The sequence below is a fragment of the Falco rusticolus genome, chromosome 5, assembly GCF_015220075.1.
Source record: "Falco rusticolus isolate bFalRus1 chromosome 5, bFalRus1.pri, whole genome shotgun sequence".
Lineage (NCBI taxonomy): Eukaryota > Metazoa > Chordata > Aves > Falconiformes > Falconidae > Falco > Falco rusticolus.
The window spans coordinates 62078906-62096462 of record NC_051191.1 but is presented as its reverse complement, the minus strand read 5'-3'; the positions used below and the strand labels follow the sequence as shown (position 1 = coordinate 62096462).

At 36.0% G+C, this 17557-nt stretch overlaps 1 protein-coding gene across 1 annotated transcript in view; it reads right to left on the bottom strand.

Annotated features, from left to right (window-relative positions):
* The window catches only part of IGF1 (insulin like growth factor 1), a 56505-nt gene that overhangs the window by 15612 nt on the left and 23336 nt on the right, over nt 1-17557 (bottom strand). Inside the window, exon 3 of the mRNA XM_037389017.1 lies at nt 962-1143. Coding sequence (XP_037244914.1) covers nt 962-1143 — 182 coding nt within the window. The remainder of the gene's footprint in view (nt 1-961; nt 1144-17557) is intronic.

The following is a 17557-nucleotide window of genomic DNA, read 5'->3' as shown; positions in this document are numbered from 1 at the left end:
TGTAGGACAGGCAGGGTCAACAGAAATAAAATATATCACTAGAGGCTTACAGCAGATGACAGATAACATGTAAAACAGATGTTCAGAACTCAAATTGGAAAGACAGTTGGATATTGAGCTTAATGGTAGCCTTTTCTAAGATGGGTTTTCTGAACTATGGGCTCTGCTGAGGAGAGATGAGATTTAATTACATATATGTACAGTATATCAAGTGTGACAGGAACAAAAATCTGGATACTCTGAACATAGTTGTGTCAGTGTATTCAGAGTGTCCACAACTATACAAATAATCCCAATGAATGTCAATATTGAAGTGTTTGGAGAACATACTTATTAAACATTAGATAGTTAAAATGAAGTATGTAATAATTGCAGTGACTATCCAGTTAATTTAGTTCTGATTGATAAATAAATAAAAAAAAGGCCAAGATAATGCAGAAAGAAAAAAAAAAATCATTTGTTCATGTACATGTGAAATGAATAGCAGAAGAGCTGTGTTTTCCCTCCGATCACTCACTCTACCTGTTCCTGACAAGGAAGGACGAGTGAGGAAGTTCTGGATAGATCAGTTGTTAAATATTCAGTGTTTAGTTTCTCTTTTGAAAGAAGCTTTAGGTGCTGTTTATGATTAGATGATGTGAGTACTTGTCATTTACTGCCCAGTAGCAGGATAAAACCTCATAACTATTAGCTTAGCAATTCCATGTTTTATTCAGTGTTCTAAGAGAGGAGATAGAACACACCATTTCCTACTTGCTTCCTACCACAGACACTACGTTCCAAAACTAAACCTCAGCATCCCTAGTACGCAGAACACACCAGTTGTTTGCTATGTTACCAGCCTTGATAGGATTTTCCTTTACTAAAAGGGGTAGGTCTTTTGTTTTGGGGGGGTGTGGGGGTGTTGTTTGTTTGGTTGGTTGGTTGTTTTGGTTTTCTTTCCCCCCCCAGCCTGGCCTACCTTTTGTGCTTTTGGCATATCAGTGTGGCGCTGAGCACGTACAGAGCGTGCAGATTTAGGTGGCTTTATTGGAGCACAATACATCTCCAGCCTCCTCAGGTCACAGCTCTGGAAGCAGCATTCATCCACTATTCCCTTGTGGTGTAAGCGTCTACTGCTGGATCCATACCCTGTAGGCTTACCTATTCAAAACACAAATGGAAAGTTTTTATGTTAGAAAGAAAATGCAAAGATCTCAGAAGCAATCACATTAATTTGCATTATTTTAACTGAATCAGCAATGACAGTTTTAGAGGCTGCCTGTGTGCATCTATTCTAAAACCCTGTTCTCAGATACAGCTTCGAAAGATATTCCTGGAAATGGCCAGCTTTGATCTCTGTCTATGGGTGGTTGCTATTTAAACATTTCAGCAAAATTATATCTTCTTACAAAAGTATTATTAAAAGATTTTCTTGAACTATCTTAGCATTAAAAATGGAAAGGGAGGAAGCTGAAATTTGGCATTTAGGAGCCTTGCAAAGAAAATTTGCCCTTTAGCTTTTGGATGAAAACAGATCATTGAACTGACTGAGGCAGCTGGTGTTTAAAGATCTAGATCACGCCTGTGTTGTAGGCAAGTATTTTTTAATGGAAAAGGCAACACTGAGCCACCATGTGAAGTCAGAGTGTGTTCCAAAGGGGAAATAAATACTGTATACCACTGCACAGGCTGTGAGATCTGCAAGCTCAAAAACTAGTGGGAAGCTGGAAGTGAGGTAACGCTGAAATGTAGCAAAAATAGGAAGATGGCTGATGGAACATATAAAACCAAAAGACTTTATATTCTATAGCTTTGCACAACGTAGAGAATGGGACTGAAGTAACATGGTCTTTCCTGTGTTTTGTGTTTGCACTGGGCATCTGTAGAAACTACTTGATTGGCAAATGTTTTGCATTTTTCACTCGGCTCCAGTGAAGGGTAATATTTTCACTCATAGAACTCTTGCACTCTTCTTTTTTTTTTTTTTTCCTTTTTTCTGTGATTTATGATTCCTTTAGTAACTGTTGATTGCTGTGCTATACTATGCAAAGATTACGGACCCATTATTTCCTGGGCTTGTTTGTGTGCAGCACAGTTTGATATGCAGTTGCTTATTTACTACATCTATTTTTAAATTCTGGTAGAATTTGTTTTCAGACAGTAAAATTCTGAAAAGGTTAAATATTTTGTTTTGACATTTTCAGCATTAAATGTTTCCATTTACAGACTGATCCACATTAGTTAAGAACCAAAAAATATGGAAAAAAGGAAAGAAAATTGCACCAAGAGCCAAAAAGTGAAGTAACTCAATTCAGTCAGCTCTACCAATTCTTTTTCTTCCTTCTCCCCGCCCCCACCCCCACCCCCCTTCAGTTTTATCACTGAGACCAAAAATCTGTTATTCAGTTTGGCAGGAGTCTATGTTTTAAGAAAATTACTCAAGCTAGATAAAGGATAAGGGTATCAAAAAAGATGAAAATGCAGTTTCTCTTTGGGAAATGATTGCCTCTAATGCTTATACAGCAGGCAAATTATAGATTAATATTCATATACTTGTCCCGCGGTTCTCAATTTGAAGATACCGCTGCATTTTGCAATTCTCTATGATTAAAACATGTGTCCACTGATGAAGAACCCTTGAGACCTTAGTACATCCGTAAATGAAAAGACCTCTAGTGGTAAAGTATGTCTAACATTTTAGCCAGCAATAGTCAGCTAACAACTAACTATCCCTATGAGCTTTGTAAACCCAGACGATAGGCTTTTAAATGTCTTTTTTCCAGGAACTATAAATTAAACAAAAAGAAAAACATGCTTACTTAGTATATTGCAATCCACAGAGGGCCTCTATACTGTACATTGCCTGATAAATTATTTGTTTCATAAGACTAAACAGAACAGCAAGCCAGGAGTAGATTACAGTAATATTTTGATTTGTCTGTGTGCGTGTGTGTTGCTTTCTGTGTATCACTGAAAATTATTATAAATATTAAGACACAGTGTTTTGTTTTGGGTTTGTTGTTGTGTTTTTTTTTTTTCCCAGACTATTTTCACTCACTGAGTTATAATATAAAGTACAAGCTTTTCCCTGGAGATTTTTCTGAAGTCTGTTAAGCAGGTTGTCTTAGCCTCATATATTTAAAATTTAGCAGTCATGATAAAACATGGAGTGTCATTACTGTGCGGGATACCCAGAGCTGTTGCACACTTAGACTTGCTCCTATTATAAAACATGGAAGGATAAATTCTGTTACTAGCTATGCAGGTGTAACTCTTCCTAATAGATACAGCTGAACTGTAGGTACAAAAAGTTGATTAGGTAAGCTTAGCTTTCTTTTCTCAGTCTGCCAACTTCTCATAAGGAAACACACTCTAAAAGCTTCTGTTCCAGAATTTTCCTTTAAATGGTATTTCATATCAGCTAATCGGCATAGAGGTTTGGTTGATTCCCTGGTTATTGCTAATAGTAAAAATAGGGATGGACAGTTCATTAGCTAGTTTCATCTGGCTTATCATGTCCTTTCTACCCAGAAAAGAAGTAACCTAATTAAAAAAAAAAAATATCAATCCAATAGAAGATTTCAGGATCACTAATATTTTTCACTTAAGTATCTTAAAAATGTTAGTTCTTGACTAGATAATATTACCTCTAGGTGACAAAATTTAGAATCAGTAAGATGAAATGTGTTGGCCAGGAAATGCCATGAGTTAACAAGAGAATCTGATAAAAGAAATCTTCCTTCTGTGAGTAGAAAGACTATAAATGTCTAATGACTAATAGTGGCATTTTTATGGGTTTCACTAGTACATGACGGGGTTATAAAAGAAATAAATGAAATGTGAAGTTTGCAAGGTCTCGAAACTTTGATTCTTTGTTGTGATGCTTTGTTGTGATTAAGGCCAACGATGAACTTGTCGGTAGAGGTGATTTTTTGGGGGAAAATCTTTCATCTCCTCTTAACAATTAGTAGTTCTTTCCGATTTGTCTGTGTTAAGTGTGTACTTATACAACGTGGCTTGTATTTTCCCATTTTAAATTACATAATCTGATGTTTTCTTTCCTTAATTATTTTTTACTGAAGATATAAGATAAAACAGTGACATGCAATGGGTTGTATAGCGATCTACCAGTTTATCAGTATCATTTCTTGCACAAAATCTATGAATTTTTGATAAATACAGTCATTTCAACAGGAATACATTTTATTTTTCTTTGATGGTACATAAAGTAGAAGAACTAGAGTCATGTACGCTAACTTAACATCACTCATTTACTTGTGTATAAAGTCTTCCCAATAAATCAAGCAGGAAATTATACAGCGTTTTGTTACCTGGAATTTGTCAGTTCTGAGTTTTATCCTCATCTAGCTACTATTTTGCTGTGTGATTACATGGAAATTATATTATCCTTCAGTGTCTGAATTCAACCATTTATAAAGTTGATAAAATATTTTGAATAACTCACGAAGCATTGCCTGCCTTACATAGTAATCAGTAGCAACATTTTTCCTGCACTGTCATATGTGTAAACAGTTAATACAGATCCTGAATTCTGGAACCTTTCAGGCGAGTATCTCAGTGTATTTCAAAATTATTTTTACTGTAGCTAGACCAAAGACATCTATGACTTGTTTTTCTTTCTGAGGAAATAACAACTTTATGAAGGAGGATATAATATCTTATAGCTCTTTAAAAAAACAGTATGGTACATGTAACAATTTTGGAATGGAATCACTAACACATTAATGATGTGGTCAGCAATGAAACCTGACATTTATTTATAGGCTTAAACATTCATGTATTACATGGCATACTAAATGCTCGTGCTTCATAAAAAGATAACATTATTATTGTGAAGTAAAATGGTTTAATTTTTTTTCTTAAACCCCCCCAACTTTTCCCAAGGTTTTTGAAAGACATAAGCAATCAAGTATACTTAAAATTCATATGAAATAGAATAAAGTGCTGTACAACAGATAGAGCAAATAAATAGAAAAAGTAGGAAAAATTACTCCTCTTCAGTAATCATGATCCTTGACTCTACTTTTGAGAAGTGTCTAATGTTTAAGCTAACTTTAAATCAATAGATTTTAAATTGCTGCTGTCCTTTGACGTGCTGCAGGATACAAAGATGCCATCACAGACAAAGATGAGGTAAATTACAAGGAGATACTACCACTTCTACAGATATTATCAGTATTTGGCCCATCTTCTTCTGGAAGGACTGCAGGATCAGATGGTCCCAGTTCATCAAGTTACCAAAGTGTGCACTTAGATCCAGGCAAATGTTCATGTTCCTACACCCTCTGTTCGAATAAGGCATGTATTCAACAGCACATGCCTGAGTGCTTTCCTACATAGGGATTGATGTAACTAAGCACCTAAGTTAATTTCTAGACCAAAATCCATATTAGTAAACAAATGGCTGGTGGTTCTGCACATTTAATACCAGTGTTCTCTTTCTTTTTTTTTTTTTTTATGATATTGCCTTAAAATACTGACAGATCCTGCTGTGTCAGTATACTAGGCACCCATAGAGTTCTTTCTCATCTTTCTGACACAATTTGAGAGCTGCCTTCCAGCTGTTACGAAAAGTTCCATATAGTTACTCAACCTTCAAAGTGCTGCCTGTGGACATATAACAATCCTAGGCATTCCTTTTTGCTGATGTACACTGATTTCCTTGGAGGTTTCTTTCCTTTTTTGTCAGTTGCTAGCTAAAACGAGGTTTCATATCATGTAGGTCAAAGTTTACTTAATAGAATTTTTGGCTCTCAGTTAATCTACTGTACCAAATATGTGAATGTTTATTTCCATGTGCTATATAATATATATAAGCAGATATAAAGTGTAACCACACTGTTCTGAAGTCCCCTGAAAGCAGGCCAAGGTACAGTATTCCAGTAGTTAAACAGCTGGCTTCTGTACTAACAGCACTTCCCTTTAAATAACGCACAGTCAGTGGAGTAATTCAGTAGGGCTTGTTTACACTTGGTTTCTTTGTTCCCCCCTTTCCCTCTAAAATATCTCCCTGGTACTGCCATTGGTTCTGCTTTACTGACGGTTTCAATGTGAGAAGCGTTGGTGTAGGTGGACTATAGAAGTTTCAGTTGCCAAACTAATCAGCATTTTGTGGGGAATTATCATCTACTGCTGTAGCGTTAACATTAGAAATTACGTGAGAAATAGCCAGGAGAAACACAAAGCTAAGGTACCGTTTGCAGGACTCTAGGAAGAACTGGGGTAACGTGTCCTGGTGCTTTTATGTGACTCCCTATATCTGCTGTACATAGTGTCTCTTTTAGCCCCGCAGCAGAACCTGAGAATGCCAGTTAGACTGTAATTCAGAAAAATATCATAAATGTGAAAACAGTGAAATTATTCCTAACCAACTAGTACAGTCAATCTTCAGCTATAAATGCAGCTTTTAATGTGAAAGACTATTGACCAATGAGCATACTATAATCTTGTACTGAGAAGCTCAAAATGTTTCACAAAACATCAGGGTAATAGAATTTGTACAATTCTGAAGCATTGATAGCAGTTTTGGGATATCTCTTTGAGAGATCCTCCAGAGAAGTGTGATGACAAACATTTTCTCTCATTTGCCACTGTGTCCAGTTTGTAGCTTACAGTGTCTGGATGTGTGCAAGCATACTATGAGGCAGTAGGTCAGTCAGACAGACTTTTTCCATGGCCTGAACAAGGTTGAGAGTCTGTGGTGCTATATTACAATGCAGTAACTGAACAAGCACATCCTGTATGCTGGATCCAGACTGGGAGCTGGTGGTTTGAGTGTTTCTGAGTTACACGTACTCTCTGCCTTATGGTGGCACAGAGGACTAGGGATGCTAAGTCTGAGATGCATTTTACTCAGTTTTAGTATGTGAAAATTAGGGGTCTAACTAATGATAGCCAAGTCAACAAGCAGGTGTGTCTGGAGAGTGACTTATTCCTGTTTTGAATGCTTTGCTTAAAATGAAATGAATCTTTGTCCTCTGGAAGAGCCTGTGTTCTTTCATCAACTACAGATAAAGCTACTTGCTCTAGTCTTAGAATATACACACAACTACTTCTAGGTAGTTGGACTCAAAACAGAATGAATTCCAAAGAAAGTGACTTGTCCTAAATCACAAAATATATGTTACCAGTGGAGTACAAAGTACGTTCTCTTTTATTTCCTTTGTAACAATTAAATATAATGACACACATTTTTCTAAAAAGCCTACCAGCCATTCTGATGTTTAATTATGTATATCCATACCTCTTTGACTGTGTCCTGTGTATCAGGCTAGTATTCTTGTCTATTTTTGCATTATAAATGCATGCATATGCAAAATAAGAGGTTGTTGATATCACTTTTAATCTCCTTGTGATCTTAGACAAATGGTTTAATGTTATATTGGTAATACTTCTTGAGGGTACTCTGGAATTTCTAATCTCTATTTGGAAAATTATGAGTCAATGTTCAATCAGCAGAAAATGCCTGTATTTTGATACTTATATGAACTGTTAAAACAAACAAACAAACAAGCAAACAACAAATCTTGTGAACTGTTGTAAAGTCCCTCAACCAGATATACCTCAAGGTTTAAATGTTGCGAAGTAGGCAATCTGATTTTCATGTAAATAAGTTGCATGCATTTTGAAGCTACAATATTTAATTTTTAGCTTCCATTTTCTGTCAATGTTTTGTTAGTGCCAAAGAATAATTATACTTAGACTGATTTTTGTTTGTATTCATCAAAATGAGCATATATTAGCATTTATAAATGCTCAATGAATAGATGCTCTAGCTCTGAAGTCTAATTTAATATGCATGAGAATAGAGGATAAGCTTTATCAGTATGCACAAGTAAAATCTTTATCAAAGCATATGCATTTGTTAATGTTAAGATATTGCACTAGCACTACTAGCTTGTGGAATATTGGATTGCATTAATTACCAAGTCTAAGACAAGAAGATGTTTCCTCATTGCTCTGAAATTCTAGGGAAGATTGGGAAAACGTAGGTATTTGGTACTGATCTATAGGAGAAATCTATGAAGACTTCACAGAGTGTTTTGCCTGAATAATTAAGATATATAAGCTGCACCTTATGAAAAAATGAGAACTCTTTGATGTTTCAAATGGAGAGTAAAATAACTATTTTCCTTCTTAAGAGTCTGTTAGCTGACAAATGTAGATTTATTCCAAAAGGTGTCTTAATTTTTAATTTATATGTCTGTGTTTAGTCTGCCACACAGTTGAAGAAGGTAATTTTTCCCTCTAGAAATATGCTTTCAGAAGCATTTTTTTTCTTCATTGTGTATTTAATGGGAAAAAAAACAACCCAACAAACCTCTTCCCCTAAACTTATTTCCAAAGTACAGCAGTTGTAACAAATTTCCTCTCACATATAGCTGTGCTGTGTTCTGCCCTTTTTATGAACGGCTGCTTTGGAGGCCGTTACACTAAGCATGTGTGAGAGAGAGACGTTATGCTTCAGACAGTAGCTCCTAAGCCAGTCGCAACGTGTGAAGAGAGAGACCTATAGTTTTGTGAATATCACACTGGGATATGAAACGGAAATTTCAGAGTTTAGAATTCTTTTGAGGAAAAAAAATAGCAGAAAGAGTGGGAAACAATATAATGTATTATTTTACACCAATTCAGTGCTCTAGAGGGTGAAAACCTTGCCAACCTAGCACAATTTACAAGCCTACATCAGATTCCAGGGCTGGAAAGTGCCAGATGCTGCCAAAAAATATATACTTTGGCAAGGGAAATGCTTTGCTGGAAAGAAATTCACTATTGACAAGAACAGCCAGGTTTATCAGGATTTAGGACAAGATAATTAGAAACCTGTAGGTCATTGTTACATTTGAATATTGTCCCCTATAGTGCATCAAGTAGGACAATGGTGATACAGTCATCCATCCATAATAATACATTCTTTCCTCTTCTTGTATATGCTCTCACAGTAGATAATTACTGCTTACACCTCCGAGTGCTGGAAAGATATCAATCAAGATAGGACCTTTCACACCCTTCTTATCCCATAGTCAATGTAAAACTGCCTTTTATTTAGATTACCAAATGAGTAACAATGCAAAACCCCTAAGTAGGTGAAATCCTAGCATTGCTGAAGTCACTGGGAAATCTTTTGGTGCAGTCAGGATTAGGTCCTGATGAATCAGGTGCCAGAAGCTACTTACATATAACCTGATCCAAGGTCTATTAAAATCAATGAAAAGACTTCCATTGCTATTAGTAGGCTTTGCATCAGGCTTATAATGAACCGTCACTTGCTTTTTCTTCCAGCCTTACAGTTCAGTGACTAAATGCTATCTTAGTGGCATCTAGAGAGATTTGCAGGGAATGGATGTGATGTGATTCCTTGAAGGAGATAAGAACAAAAGGATACTGATGCACAATGTGAAGCAGAATGACTGCAATGTGGTTAATGCCACTGTCCACATAACAAGCAGTACATTGCTTTGCAAGGTCTAATCAAGATTTTTATCTCTGTAGATACTCTTTCTCAGTTTTATTTTGAGAAATAAAAGCACATAACAAATAACTAACATAGTATTCTTGTTCCTGCATTTTGGAGTCATCATCTGGTTAGAGGCAGAAAGGCTGAATGGCTGTTGCATTAAGTGACTCAGGTCTAATACCGTGCACACTATCCAGGAGTACACCTATCGACACACATCACAATTTTTATTTCTATTTATACAGCAGTAGCTCTTACAGGAGGGTAAGCAGCTGAGCACAGACCACTGTCATCTTATCTACTATAGAGGCAGACAATTTTAATTCCCTCATTAGAAACAAGTGCGACAATAGAAAAGAAAGTAGGAGGGAGAAAGAATGTGACAGTTAAGGGCCTGGCTGACTTCTCACTTACACTAGTTTTTTATTTGTCTAATGCAATTAACTTCGGTGGATTTACTTGAACGTGCTCTAAGGTCTAGAGCTATAAGCTCTGTTTAGTGAACTCTGATATCATTGCTGAGGGCTTTGTCAGCAAGAAGCATCCCACCTTGCACAATGGTGCAGCAACAGAGGGTAAGGAATAAACAAAAATCATCTTTGTACCTGTGCAGTACTGTCTGAATCGTGTTTAGACTTTCATTATTGAACCTTTCTGTACCAGATGGAATGACATTACTTTAAATACTTAAAAAATCACCTGAAGCACGGCAGGATGACTTAATGCTTCTGATAAAAGTCCAGCAATTAGTTTTCTTATGGCCAATGTTTTAAATGTGAACTATTTTCCGGAAAACTTATTTTTGATTGTCTGCTACTTTTGGCATATTAGGATACTTTTACTTATGAAGACTGACTTACAAGATTCCTGATTAGCAAGGACAAATTAACCACTACATTCAGAAAGAGAATTAAGAAAGAAAGATTAAGAGACACATTCTTTTATCTTCACTGATGTTAAACTGTATTTCATCCTAAATTAAGAGAGCTCTTTGCAGAGAAAGATAGTACTTAATTTGAATAATATTTAAGGAATCTACCTATCAATTATTTGCACAGGAGAAGGCTGTGACGGTGTCAGGAACCGAATCTACATCAACATAAACACCAGGCTAATGCTTTAACTATATACCTGTCTTCCTTTAACCTTATTTTTGAGTCAGTAGGACATGTAAAAATCTGATCTTGAAATGAAACATTTGTTTGAGGTCATGATGCTCTTGTTAAACCTTCTTAATGAGATAAAAGAAAAAAGTGAAACTTTCCAGTGGAGACCATAGTCATGAGGGAGCGAGGATGAAATCATTGGGATGAGAAGGGACAGGGAGTTTTGTCTGAAAACAAAACCAGAACTAAACCTAGCTAAAAAATATACTGTTACACTTGACTCACCTTTCACTCACACCGGTTTTCTACCAGTTTTAGCTCCATTCTTTAGTGATAGGAGCTAGGAGCATCAGTTCTACTGACAGGAACATAAAGAAAAAAAGTCACTGCTGAATCATAAATGAAACTACTCTTGTTCTCCTTGACCTTCCAGTTCAGCCTGTTATTAGTACATGTAGAGGGATTATAAAGGAATGTTGGTATAGTGCAGGGAGAAACTGGTTCCAGTATAACATCTTAAATACCAAAGCTACAGTTTCTGTAGGATCATTGAAAACTAAAGTGCTTATAGGCAGTAAAATCGGTTTATGAAGCAAGTAGGAAGTAATCCTCCTTTTACAGGGCTGTCTTCTCTCCAGTCACAGTTTTTAAAAGGGAATGTAGTTTCTGAGCACATTTTTTTTTACATTCTCACTTGCTAAGTTTCAATGGCCTTTTCAGGGAAGTTCAAAGGTTTTAAAAATTCATTTCCATCTAAAGAGAAGTTTTTCTAAGTAACCAGAATTATTCCTTTCTTTTACTATTTCCTTTCCAACTTGTTTAGACTTGATTAATGATTGAAACCCCCGCATCACTTTAAGCTGTTTTTCAATGGTTTCTCTTATTTGGCAAACTTGCTGTCCTTTTGTTTTCCTAGGTCTGTTTTGTGGATTGTACAGGAATACCACAAACTTTAAAAGGGCTGTGGCAATGCTGAAGTTGATCTAGCTTTTAAATTCCACATGCTCACTGACCTCTTTTGAGTCACAACTTCTTGCATCTACAATCATTTAAGCAAGGGAATCCAATTCAGCAGAAAAGAAGTAGGATGAATAAATATGCTTACAATGTCATAGACTTTTCCATTTATCTTATTGGTGTGCTAATATGTAAGCTTAATGGTGAGTCTGTAAATGTTAGATGTGCTTCAGTCTACAAAACCATTCTTCCCAACTCTGGGCCAGTGTTTTTGCACTTCATGACATCCACTTCATTAGGCTGAGCCTATCCCTGCTCAGGAGCTATGATGGTTATGCAAAAAAAGAAACAAAAAATATTGTGTAACATTGAAAAAAATACTTGTTTTAAGCATACTTGGCCAGTGGAGGGCTTACATGGTATCACACAAAATAAGGAAGCAGAATGAAGTGCATTTCTAAAGATTCTCTTTTATTCCTGTTTCGGTTATTAGAAATCCCAGCCATTTTTAATTCTCAAGCCTTCAACGCCTATCATTAAATTTTATTCCTTTAAATGCTAGTAAATCTCATAGCCTGGAAGACTTCAAAGAAAGCTTTTGATTATCTCAAAACACAGGTTCTCAGTTGTGGATGAAGATATTTCTTCGACATAGGTATCAGTATTAAGGCCTTTTCAAATGTTTTTGTTGTGAGTCTTTAGTTCTGTAGTTGCAACTTACTTAGCTGCATTTGAAATTAATAATCCAGTATTCAAATATGACATTAAGAGTCAAGCTGTACAAAGGAAGATTATGTTAAGGCATACTCTGTTGGTACCCAAAATTTGACTTAATAAGGTCATAAATATTCTCAATAACTATACTTAAGTAGTTAATTGCAGTTAATTTTACAATTAAATCTGACCTTGATACACATAAACAAAATCAAATAGGATAGAAGACAGTATTACCACACAAAAAAAACCCCACGAGAACACCAAAATGCTTGTAATTTTTTCTTTTTTGCTTCTTCTATCTGATTTGATACAACTAAAGGAAGGGGCAAATGTCTAGGGGAGTTTAAATCATTTTCAGATCTTATAGATGTGCAGTTAATAAGTGGGAGTTTTAAAATAACATATTCAAATTAGCTTTGTCATTAGCCACTCAAATATCATTAAAAAGTGGAATAATCTATACAATTTCCTCTGACCCTGACTTCTAAAAGTGCTGTTGCATTATTGTGATAATACTTGCAGCCTCCTGCACTCTTAGTATTTATACTCTTTGAGTGTGGATGTAGATGCCTGAGTACAATATATCTTTCTCCTAGTCCTTCTGTACCAAAACTTTTCAGAGTTTTTTTCCATTGAGAGTGATCTTTGGATAAAATAAAACCATTGCTCTCACTGAACCTTTGGTCAAAATGTATACCAAATGAATTTTTTCTGTGGTTTGGGAAAGTTGGATTATTTTTTTCCCCTTGTTTTGCATTTTACATTCCTCTGAACTTCTCTTTGTTAGCCAGAAAAGGAGGTGCCAAAATAACCCAAGGAGGCTGTGCAGCCTGTCCGAAAGTAAGAATTTCAGTAAAATTAGTGAGAGTGGCTGTTCACATAAGGTTTCCAGCGTCAGGGCCTTAACCAGGATGATACATTAATTTTGCAGAACTCATTTTCTCCATTTGTGAAATTCGGAAAAGTTTCACATCCACATCCAGGATGAATTCTAAATGAAAGTAAAATGAAGTCACTTTCACAATTCTGTTTGTCTAAAATGGGTCTGTGTTTTCTCTTCTTGGCTTCTAAATGATTATCTAAACTGCATCTCTTGCGATTTTGCTTAATTATTTGCAATCTCTCGTCATCTGACAGTTGCTTATGCCTCTCATGCATTGCTTCTTGTCTTCTTCTAACATCACTTCATAACTTTTCTAATGAATTTCCTAAACTCATTCCAGCATTCTAGGTGTTCTTTGTTTATCCCTCTAGCAGTTAGACAGCAGGGTATTAAGTAAGTTGTTATCAATTTAAACTTTATAATTGTTTTGACTTTCCATACAGCATCATAAAACTGCTGTGCAATCAACTGTGATCACTCTAAAGATTAAAACCACAAAAATAAACTATTGCATATGGTTTTCTCTATACAGCTTCAGAACAATATTGATTTTAGACCAGAAAAATTTAACATATATCTCATTTAGAATTAGTGACAATAAAATACGATCAACAGAAACATCATACTTGCTATTTTATTCTAATCTTAGTGACATCAAGCACAAACCAAAAGCTTTGATGCAGGAAACAGCTGCCTGTTATGGACCTGTGTGGGACTGAATCTCTTTCACTTTTTACATGTCTGTCTGTCTCTATTTGCATGACTGTGATCTTTTGCCAACAGCTACTATGCAGGGTCTTAATAGAATACTGCAGGTGCCGTGGAGGCATATACCATCTCTCCAACAGCTTCTTGTGTCTTCAACTGTATATATATTATGTGAATATTACATGAATTACATGGTCTAGTGAATTATTTGGATTTTTTTTCTCAATCATACAAGATAGAGAGATGGAGCTGTTGTAATGAAGCCATATCACTACCAGGTAGACCTGAACACTGGAATTTCCTGTATATTATTTATATTATAGAGCAAACTGGCTATGTCTCCAGAAGATTCGAGTGATCAGCACATAATAGGTAAAATTTACCCTAGTACATAAGTTTTACAAAAAGGCTTTCTGTCCTTTAAATGCCTTCTATCAATTGTTCTGAAGCTCACAGTCTACTGAAAAATAAAAATAAATTATTTGACAGAGGTTGCAGTCTATTTCTGCTTAATGCTCATAGTTTTGGATTCCTTTTTTGATTAAGATTGGTTTTATGGCTGGCCACACATTAGCCCTGAAAGACCAGCTGTAAGTATATATACTTTTTTTCCTTCAGAGTTGAGATCCAGGAAGTTTTATAACTGTAGCATCTTCTGGCCAGTGTGTGTTGCTGGAATGCCGGGAGACTGACAGTGGCATTGTAGTCATTGCTTTGCTGCGTTATGTGTGTGCAAAATATGGGTGCTAGGTTCAGTTTCTTTTTTACACTAGAGGGCTCCTTCACACTTGGTTAGCAGTGTGGCAGCACCTACAACTCAGAGCAGTGGGAACATGCTGCATGCGGTGCCAGGGTATGCCTGCACTCTAGGATGTAACAGCCTCACTGTCTTTGCTGCACAGACATTACCTGTGTGTATCGTGATACTGTCACCTACGGGCAGTATCAGAGAGGCCTGTGATAATTTTCACTCCTTCTTACCACAGAATGTGTAAGAAACACTTACAGTAAACACTTAAAGAAAAGAAACACTGCAGAACTGTTTCTGAACAACAAGTTAAGATTCGGTTCCTATTCAGTTTATAGATACACACGAGAATGATAAATGCCGTCATGAAGCCAGCAGGCAAACTGGAAGTCTTACCTTGAACGTTTCCTAAAATTATGGTCACTGGGTAAGATTTTTGGAAGCTATTGAAAATCACATTGACTTGCCTTTCTCCTGTTGGAGTGGCTGACTTAGTTTAATCTCGGAAGTGGGACGAGTATTTTTACAGGTTGAAGAGAATGCTTATGCTAGCTCTGCATGTTGCAGTAGTTTTTCCTGTCAGTATTTGGATCTTGGACTACAGTGGCTCAAATAACAGACAAAACCTAGAAAATGAGAAGAAAGCTTAGCTGTCGGAGGAAGGCACTCCCATGGGATAACTCGTCCTGAACTTGTTTAGACCAGAATTGCAGATAATTTTGACCTTTAAATACAGTTTTAGAATTTGAAAAATAAATTGATAGAGAAGATGTGCAAATCAGGAAGTAAAACGCTTCTCAAGTATCTGTCCTGTGCTCTGTCCTTTGTTCTCTTTTCTGCATCATTAATAGTTTTCTTAATTGTCTATACAGAAATTTCCTTGTACCAGTCAGGGTAGGGTTCCTTCATTTCTATTTTAAATGAAGTATTATGGTAGAAACCCAGGAAATTTACAGATAAAATAGCTGTGTGCTGTAGTTTAGTAACCTTTTAAGTTTCTAAAATGACTGAACTGTATTCAGTGCAAGGGGGTGCGTAGTAAACAGTGCTGTCCAAGTAACGGTGTCAGAAATTGTTCCCAAAACACTGAGTTATGTTGATATTTTAAAATATTGCTACTGATCTCCACAGCTTAAGCACTTAAGCCCTACCCTGCCCTTTGTCAGCTTCATGCTTGGGAAATGTCACTAAAGTGACAGCTGGCAGAGTGAAGGCAAAGAGGAGAGAGGAAGCATTGAAAAATGCTTGGAACATGTTGCTGTATTGTAGGGAGGAAAGGTACTAGAAATATATAAGCAAAATACGGCTTTTAAAATCCACTACATGTTCCATCTGATGTAAAAGACTGTTTAGTATTGGTTATAACTAAATATATATGCGTGACATTTATCAGAACTCCTTGCCATTCTTCAATAATGCGGCAACGAGGAAGATTATCCTTTCCCCTACTCCAGGATGACGTCATTGTACTGATAAGTAGGACTTAGGAAAGGTTTATGTTCTTAGCACTAGAATTAAAGAATATAATACACCTTTTAATATAGTAATTTCTAGCTCTACTAATTTTCAATGTTTATCTTGCAAGATCATTAGGAAATTCAGAAATAATTTCTCTGGTTTGAAAGAAAAATAGTGGGGTGATCTAAGGATAAATAAGCTCTCTGCTGTAGTGTTCCTCTACCAGTACAACACATCTGGCAAGTAGCTACAAGGTCTTTCAAAGTGATATGCTGTAAAATTGCTAAGAAATCCAGTCTTTAAAAATTCAAACATACTGTTAACATTTTAGTGTTGAAGCTGGTAGCAATCATTGAGTACCATATTTGTTTCCTAATGCAACATATGTTCTTAATTTATTATTTCACATTGTATATTTTCACATTAAACACTATACTGGATCAAGATAAAATATCAGTGATAGGGCATGTTTTCTTTCTTTTTATTCAGAAGAAACCAGACATTATTGCACCATGTCCTATATCTTGCTCAGATTCATTTTGATTCATTTCCTTGCAGAAATTGATGAAACCTCTCCAGAGTTCTTGATGGACCATTCATTAATTATTGTCTCAGTGCTCTGGCACAATTATATACAGTTGTATTTAGTGGATGTAGAAGAAGAAAGATTAAGAGTTAGTTCTTCTGGATGGGCTATATGGCATCTGGTATAGCTCAAGCTGGAATCAGTGAGGGGCAGCCCAATCCCTAAAGAGCAATTCATCCTGTCTTATTGCACAAAGTGCATACTAGTGTTTGAAAATTAAACACTTCTGCAAAACCAAACTAAATATCCCATAACACTATTATCAACTGAGCAGCAGAACATGAAGTTTGGTAATCATACATATAAATTACAATGTTTGGCACCATAATATTGCTATTGTCACTAATAGTTGGAGCAGGTAACAACACCTGAACTTCAGATTGTCTGACACTTTCTAATATTAATCTCTGCCTTAACAATGTTATAACTTAACCAGACCTTAACTGTCGGGGTTTCAGTTTTTGTGCATTGTGCATCTTTGATAAATGTTTTAGGTCCTTTGTTTTCTTCTTGTAAAGGAATGGGAAAGAGAAAGGTGCAGCTAAAACTATTGGGTTGTTTCTGACAATCAGATTATAAGCCATATGGTTTTGTCCCTATTAAAATGTGGGACATTTCGCTGAAGTATGTGGCTGTTTTATTGAATAACCCTTGTGATTCCATGATGTGAAAGTGGAATTTGGGGAGGAGGCAAAGAGGAAATTACTTTGGTTAAGATATGTGCACTTGTTTCCTGCATGTTTAAATTCAACTAAAATTTGCAAATTTCCAAGGTTATAAGGTATTTCTCAGTAAAGGTAGGTACAGGTATTTATCAGTATAAGTATATTCTAGTTCAGTTCTCTGAAGAGTTGGGCTGCTACAAGTGTTTTTCATTCTATACCCCCCTCACGATAATTTCAAGTACTTGTTATGTGGCAACGAGCCTGCTCTT